This window comes from Oryx dammah, unplaced genomic scaffold (assembly GCF_014754425.2).
Source record: "Oryx dammah isolate SB20612 unplaced genomic scaffold, SCBI_Odam_1.1 HiC_scaffold_24, whole genome shotgun sequence".
In the NCBI taxonomy this organism is placed as follows: Eukaryota; Metazoa; Chordata; class Mammalia; order Artiodactyla; family Bovidae; genus Oryx; species Oryx dammah.
Genome location: NW_024070208.1, coordinates 30,265,029 through 30,273,347, shown reverse-complemented (window position 1 = coordinate 30,273,347; position 8,319 = coordinate 30,265,029). Strand labels below are relative to the sequence as shown.

The 8,319-nt window shown below is 42.9% G+C and overlaps 2 protein-coding genes across 3 annotated transcripts in view; both read right to left on the bottom strand.

The window, feature by feature from the left end:
- LOC120882905 (olfactory receptor 2A12-like) overlaps positions 1–523 on the bottom strand; it is a 6,411-nt gene extending 5,888 nt beyond the window's left edge. Inside the window, exons 1-2 of the mRNA XM_040266721.1 lie at positions 371–523; positions 85–327 (exon numbers count right to left, since the gene is read on the bottom strand). Of these exons, the coding sequence (XP_040122655.1) occupies positions 85–327; positions 371–523 (396 nt within the window). The remainder of the gene's footprint in view (positions 1–84; positions 328–370) is intronic.
- The window catches only part of HMGB1 (high mobility group box 1), a 13,638-nt gene extending 10,109 nt beyond the window's left edge, over positions 1–3,529 (bottom strand). The window contains exons 1-2 of one of the 2 annotated variants that reach the window (XM_040267147.1): positions 3,472–3,529; positions 897–1,045 (exon numbers count right to left, since the gene is read on the bottom strand). The gene's annotated coding sequence lies outside the window, so the exon portion shown is untranslated. Of the gene's footprint in view, positions 1–326; positions 502–896; positions 1,046–3,471 lie in introns of those variants that run through there. The other variant, XM_040267146.1, reaches the window with a different exon arrangement.
- Between the last annotated feature and the right edge of the window lie 4,790 nt (positions 3,530–8,319).

Sequence of the window (8,319 nt, the reverse complement as noted above, 5' to 3'; positions counted from 1 at the left end):
AAAAAAATTTTTTTTAATGGAGAAAAAAAAAAATTTTTTTTTTTTTTTGCGCTAGTCAGCGCGGACGCCGCCGAGGGTGGAAACTCGCGGGGCTCCGGGCTCGCGGCGCCTCAGGCGGCCCCGGGGGCCGGGGCTCCGGCGCGGGGCAGGGCTCCCGGCGCCCGAGGGGAGGCTCGCTCCGTGCGCAGTTTCCCCCCACGGTCCCCCCTCATTTGCCTTTGTGTGGATCCTGACCCGCCGGCTCCCGGCCGCGGGGATCCGGCTGCCGCGCGGGCTGAGGAGCTGCCGGAGGCGCTCTCCCCGCCGCGGCGCTGCCCCGGACTCACCCTCCGCGAGGCACAGAGTCGCCCAGTGCCCGTCCGGCTCTCACTTGCCCCGGCGCTGTCTCTATGGAGCTCAATGTACTGCAATGGCTGTGAGAGCGGGAGCCAGACGCAGCCTCCTCACTCTCTCCGCTCTGTAACATTACTCTCCAGCCAGCGCCGCGCCTATTGGCTACCGCCAACTCACGGGGCTCGCTCATTGGCCCGATACCTCCCATTGTCCTGACCAGAGCCCGCCTGCTATTGGCTGTCTCCGGGGACACGTCATCAAGGATTGAAACAGCGCGCAAATCTGAATGTGTGTGTGTGCCGGGCAGAGAGGCTGAGGCGGGAGAGGCAGAGGCAGAGGCAGCAGCTGCTACGGGAAAGCAGAGCTCTATGGTGTATGTGTGCATGTGTCTAACCCAAGCCAGCCCCACACCCGAGCGGCCGCCGGAGCGAAAAGGGCCTGACTTTTCCACAAGTGTCTCCAACTCCTCAGGCAAAAGAGACACCCACAGACCTTCCCCCCCTTCTCACCCCAAACTCACTTCCACAGCCGTTGAGATAAGAGGCCCCAGACTTTTAACAGACCTTCAAAAGTGAGAGCGACACGATGAGATCACGGTCCCCGAAAACCGGGGTTTCTGCTTGTGCAGAGGGGCGAAAGCAGCCAAGATTCGAACTTCTCAACCACATACGGTTGCATTACACTTTAGATCTCTGGAAAGGCAGGGCTTTTCCTATAAGAAAGTGACAACGATCCAGTCAGCCGCTTTTAAAACATCCCTTTTCTGGGCTATTAAGCCCGCACCGTCAGGTTTGCAGAGCAGCTGAAGCCTTGAGTCACCCAACAGGCATTTAGTTTCATCCTTTTTCTTGGTTTGCTCGAGTTTCACAGCTTGTCTGGAACTTTTTATTTAAATACAAAGCCCTGTCTTAACTTCCTGGAAATCAAACGATTCTTCCATGAAATTAAAGTACAGCCACTTCATTTCGATACGGGGTACTCTAGCAGGAAATGTTTGGGAGGGCCTGCTAGAATTAGCAAATTCATTAGAGACCACATTTTAAACTGTTGGGCTGTTTTATTTGACTTGGTGTGGATTACTGTGATAATCAAACGAATCCTTGTGATGCTATCTCCTTCCCATCGCACCACTTAGTGCATCCATGTAACTGCTCTAGGGTTACAGGAGTTGTAGGTATATTGTTACCCGGAGGATTAGATGGAGGCAGAGAGTGCCCATGCCCAAATCTATAGGCTGTGGCTTCCTTAACCCACCAAGTTGGCTGGTTTTAACAGACAAACATATTATGTCTGTGAGGAAAATGTGTGGGCTCTAATAGCCAGTTCTGGAGACCATACCGTTATAGCGGCCCTTTATGAAACTATTATCTATTGCTCTGTAGCCTGAGCAGACCACACCCCTATTCAGTTACAACAGACTTCCCTTTTTTTCACTCTCTAGTGGTATATTTATACACTTCTAAACCCACCAGCCAATTCCTCCAAATTTAACAGACCAAAGTTAAATCTTTTTGTTAGTTTTTTTCATATATTCCATGTAAACATCCACAACATAATATGCTTTCTCAAATTTATTAAGCTACATGAGGACAGACAGAGAGATAACCTCTCCTGACTATGATTTTAATGCTTACTCCTTTAAAAAAAAAATACATAATTGCTATCAGAGTTTATAGTCTTGGTGAGTGGACAATGCATGCTATATGAACATGAAAAGAAATAATACTAAAAATATATAAACTAGTACATGTGCTTAAAGTTATTGGTGTTTAAAAAAGCAAACATCTAAAGTTAACTTTTATACTGTTTTCATACATATATGCTCTTCTTTACTTCCCTCTATTAATCTAATTTTATGGTTTATTTAAATCTAGGTTATTTTAATTCTGTTTTATCTTCTCAATGACTGTATTACAAAATATTCATGAGAATGATTACACTTTAAATGACATCCATGATATCAAAATTTGACTATTACTTGAAGATTGTACTATCAATATTTTCCAGGAGCAATGTTGGGTTTGCTCTGGATCAACCACTTTTTTAGATACTTTTACCAGTTATTTCTAATAGCTTACTCCTTCCAGGGTCAGTTTATGGTCATAGAACAAGAGAACAATGGGCCCAACACAGGTTTCTATTTCAGCAGGATACTATGGTAAGTAACAGGCACTGGATTTAAATATCAATAGACCTGGATTCAGATCCTTGCTCTGCTACTTACTAGCTCTATAATCTTAGACAAGTTTTTTTTTTTTTTTTTAAACTTCTTTGTGCTTCAAATCTTTCAGCTATAAAATGGAAGTTATCACTAAGTGGTTGTAAAGATCAAACTTATTTTTTGAAGATTTAAGATTATGCTGACCTCTTTAAACTCATGACTTAGAAAAACTCAAGTGCAATTAGCCTTGAGCTTTTCTTCATATTTTAATTTTATATGAAGGCAATGGTTGCAAATTAAGCTTTTTAAAAAAATTCTATCCTCAAACAGTACTATTCCTCATTCAGTCTAGTGATGGTTGCTTCATTTACTCCCAAGTTTAGCAGGGGCCATGTCACAAGGAAGGATATTAAGACCTCCACTTACAGGCACATTTCTCATATTTGCTTTCTGTGATACAAAGGGAGGAACATAAAATGGAGAAAAACTTTCAAGTAAACCCTACAACTTCCAGCTTAGCCCTGCAAATTTAATATTCACTTATTTATGATATTAGACCCTCTCCTTCAATGTGAATCATCAGTTACAAACTGGCATATATTTTACTTTAGGGTTATTGAGGGTTTTATCCTAACTTACAGAGTTACCTAATTTAAAAAGCTTGATCACTCTCTCCATGCCCATTTTAGGCAACTGAATTTCATATCTTCATTAACGTAATTTATGCCCTTCCTGGAGCCAGCCTCTAAGATAGGTGAAGTGCCTGTCTTCTGGGATCCCATAATATTCTGTACATTAACTACTATGCTCACAATTGTAATTATTCAGTTATGTGTCTGTTTGTCCCACTGCACAGCACCCCTTATAGGCAGGAATTTTATTTTTGCATCCCAAGCACCTAGCAGGGTGCCTGACATATAGCAGGCACTAAATAACGTCTACTGAAGAAATGAATTAATAGCTGAAAGAGTACTTACTGCAAATTATTGTTTTAATCTTCCTCTTCCATCTTTGGAGATAAACATTGGGGTATTTCTAAATCAGAAGGCAGGAAAATAGAATAATCAGTAATAAGCACATGTTAGAATACTAATATTGAGGATAGATGTCAATGGCACCTCGTTCTTATAACTTAAAAAGAGGAAGATGGAGTTGGGGGCTGGAGGGAATTGCAAATATAGACAGACACATATATTTGTACTATTTACCAGCTCCCAACTAGGCCAAGGTTATTCCTAGTTGGATACAGTGAACTATGGCAAGCCAAATAAGAATTTATCACAGAAAACTGCAAGAATGTCTGCCCAAAGGTTGCTTCCAATGGGCATTTGAAACTTAACTCTAATGTTAAAAAAAAATAATAAAAATACAAAAAGCAGACGGGGCCCTGGGTGTTTGGCTGCAGGATATTGATTCCTCCCCATACAATGAATCCTAAAGTCAAGCTATATGAATTCTCTTGTTGTCTGTCCTTCTCAAAAAGGGCCAGTTTCTGAAAAGGAGGAGAAACAGTAAACCAAAATGTCTGAGGAGGTCAACCATACTAAGGATCCTATACACTTAAAACCTTTTTTTCTGGATGCTGACAATACAGAGGAGGAATTCAGGAAGAGAAAACAGTACAGGTTGTGAACTAGGACACTGAGTCCCACCACGTGTGGCCTCTGGTAGCCATTAGGGTGTGTGCTTGTTTCCCCAACTCTTGCTTAGGGGCTGTGATACCTTATCTCACTCGTGAAGATGTTATAGGATTAAACACATGGGCCAAAAGAAAGACCCAAGTAAGGCAGAGGAGTGGTGTTACTGTATCTGTCTGTGAGCACAGAAGGGAAACTGGCTGCTTAGTACTTCTGCCTCGGCCCGAGTCTTCTGTTCCAATGTGGCTTGCAGGTGGGGATATTAGTGGTCTCAGCTGTGGGCAGATAGGTGGCTATGCAAAAAAAGAGAAAAAACCAACAATAACAAAACAAAACGGTATGTAAGCAAATTTTTGTGTGTTGGGGGGCATGCTGGGCAGTTTGCAGGATCCTAGTTCCCCAACCAGGATTGAACCCAGGCCCTCGGCAATGAAAGCAATGGAATCCTAACCACTGGACTGACGGGGAAGTCCTGGACACAAATTTATACCAACAATATCTCTAGAATTGGAATATTTCACTGGTGAATAAGGAAGAAAAATTACACCTTTTTAAAGATAAAGTGCCTCTTTTCTGGTTAGCCAAAGAATAGTACACCTGAAGAGGGGAAACTCATTAGTAAGTTTTTATAAAATAGTGATCTAAATTCAGAAAAGATCACTCCTTTAGGTTTTGATCTCAAGAACCATGTCAACATGCCAAATTCACATGCCCTATTAGAAGTGCCGTAAACCTTGAGAACAAATGTCTTAGCACACCTGCTAGGTAGGATGGCTTATCATAAAAAAGACAGACATGGCAAGTGTGAGTGAAAATGTGGAGAAATTGGGACCATCATATACTGCTGGTGGAATGTCAAACAGTACAGCTGCTTTGCAAAACAGTCTGACAGTTCCTCCCAATAATATACCTAGAGTTACCATATGACCCAGAAATTCCACTCCTAGGTATGTACCCAAGAGAAACAAAAACATCCACATAAAAACCCACACAGGATTGTTCATAGCAGCATTATTTGTAATAATCAAAAAGCAGTCCAAAGGTTAATCAACTGATGAGAGGATAAATACAATGTAGTATATCTTTATGATTGAATATTATTCATTGATTGAATACTGACAAACGTCACAACATGGATGAACCTGGAAAACATTATGCTAAGTGAAAGAAACCGCATGCATAAAACCCCACCTATTGTACAATTCCATTCATATAAAATGTCTAGAATAGGAAATTTATAAAGACAGGAAGTAGATTAGGGGTAACCAGGTGTGGGGGCCTGTGGGGAAGGGGAGTGACAGCTAATAGGTTTTCTTTTGAGAAGATGAAAATGTTTATTATAATAATGGTTGTGCGACTCTGATGATACCAAAAGTCATAAAACTGTATGTATGTGAATTCTGTCTCGATAAAGCGGTTTTTTTTTCTTTTTTCAATAAAGCGGTTTTTTAAAAACAGAATTAATGTTTTATGAAACAAACACAGAAAGAGACGACGGATCACTACCCACTGGTCAATCCTGTCCAGTGCTTTCCTGCTCTTCCTCTTCATTCAGTGGAAATTTCTTCTATTAGTGGAATTATATATTCTGTGCTTAAAGTGTATTTTTGCTACAAAATAATTAAAAGAGCATTCTTCTGTGGTACCTTGGGAGGTTTTCCTTGAGCTCTTGGGAAGACTGTACTGTCAGCTAAGCCAAAAGGCATCGGGTCAGACTGTGCAAACTGGCAGGCCTCTCTGGCTTCTATGACATGCAGATGCTCCATTTGGTCAGCACAGTGTGTTTAAAAAGGTGGATTGTTTTTCATATTAAAAAAAAAATCCAGATTTTGAACAATCTGAGATCTGATCAGCTTGGCTCCACATGTAGGCTGGTTGATGATCCTGTGGTCGACCCCCTTGAAGGAGGTGGGTGTTCTGTCGTCTGCCGCAGCCCCACGGTTCCAAAGCACCTGACCTGCCTTCTCACCTGGCTGGCCCCTGCGGACACCTGGGTTGGCAAGTCCTCAGCTGGGTCCTTAGGATTTCAGGACTACAACCTGTGATTCTGCGATGTTCTTTCTTCAGAGGTTCTTCTCCTGAGAAACACTATCATCACACAGAACAGAGTGGGAAACAGAGCCAGAGAGGTCCCTCAGGTGAGGAGCAGAACCATGTTTGACGCTATCGCAAGCAGCAGGTACTCCTGATGAGAAACAGAGAGTCTGGCTGGCTATTTGTCAGAGGCTGTCCTAGAGCCCAGACAAAAGACTAGAAATTGAGCTTTATATGCTGTATCTCTCCTGTGTGCAGGGCTATACAGAGATGATTTCATTTCATCCGCACAGGATGAAAATAATTGTACAAATAATTCTAAGGAGGCTTAGAGAGATCCCTTCAGTTGTCCAAGGTCACACAGCTAGTGAGAAAGTAACAATATTGACCCAGTTCTGACTCCAAAGCTGAAGTTTTCCCTACTAAGCCTCATGGCCTTTCAGTTACTAGCCCAGCTAATAAAAATTTAAAGACAATCACATTTTCCCACCTAAATATACCCCATATCCTCATGGGGATTTGATGTGAGTTTATAGCCTTGACTTTCAAGGTTTTTGAATAGGGCCCATACATTCTGCATATATAAATCTTGAAAAAGGTTTCATGAAACAATACCTACTGTTGTGATGGAATCTGACTTCTTTTCCCTTAAAATCCTAAATTTCCTTTGCAACCCACAAATAGGCCCTACAGTTTGCAGAACACTGCAATAAAGGTGGGAGTCAAGAAGTCCGTCTTCTATCGAGGGTAACGACAGCTCTAAGAGGCAAGTGTGGATGCTGCCTACTGATGGGATGGGACTGAAGGGGAGAAACGCCAGGGCAGCTGCTGCATCCAGGTACCTGCAGCCAGAGACCCCCGCACAGCCAAGGAGGCTGCTGCCAAATCTGTGGGGCTGAGAAAGATAGGAGATAAGAAGGAAGAGTGCCTTGCTCTCCCTGGAAGATCAAGACAAAAGCAGGCGTTCCAGGCCTTCAGGAGAAGCAAAGAAGATGCTTGAACATCCCCAAGGCCTAGGATAGAAATCCTAGCAGAGCCAATAAATATGGGGTTCATCACCTTGGATCTGTCTTTGTCAGAGGCCAGGCAGAGTCTCTCTCCGAGCAGAAGATAGCTTTACGTCCCCACAGGACAGCTTTTTTGTTGAAAAACAAACAAACAGCACCCAAAATGGCTTGTGGGGCTAAATAGAAGGTGACCACCAATCCATACCTGTTGTTCATGAAGGTGTTCAAAAAAAAAATCAACAACAGAAAACCTGTGTGCTTTTTTCCCCCAGAGGTTGCTGTTGATCCTTGTTCTAAGGCTTCCTTTTGATTTCCAAGAACAGAAATAAGCAAGTAGGAAGGAGATAGCATGATTTAATATATTCTAACATACATACTACCAGCAAATTGACAGTCACATTCTGAAACAGAACTCTGCCTGAGAAACATTCATGGCATTTGACCAATGATCTTGCTTCCAAAAAGTACTCAGAAAGTAATCAGAAACAAGTAAAAAGCATGAAAAACTGCAGAATTATCCATAATGTGTCAACAACCTAGGTGTACAATGAGTGGCTTGGCTTGGTAAACTGTGGGCCATCCTCATGACAGATTATTATTCGGCTACAATCTTATGTAACAGGAGGGAAAGGGGCAGGGCACAACTTCTGAAAGAATAACATAGCCCAAGGACACAGCACAAACCACATAAACCAATTAGATCAAATGGGACCAAGATGGCAGACAAGACTAGGCCTTGATCCTCAATCAGCAGGTGAAATGACACACCCAGAGGCACCATGACAATTCCAAGTGAAAGTGAAAGTGAAGTCGCTCAGTCGTGTCTGACTCTTTGCGACCCTGTGAAACTGTAGCCCACCAGGCTCCTCCGTCCATGGGATTCTCTGGGCAAGAATACTGGAGTGGCTTGCCATTTCCTTCTCCAGGGGAATCTTCATGACCCAGGGATCAAACCCAGGTCTCCCACATTGCAGGCAGACGCTTTAACCTCTGAGCCACCAGGGAAGCCCATGACAGTTCCAAGGCACTGTCAAAATACCAAGGAGTGGGTGGTAGCCCAAATCTTGAAAATCTCCATCCCTTCCCCAAAATACCTGATTGGAATAATCCTCCCACTCATTAGCATATGAAATTACCGAACCTATAC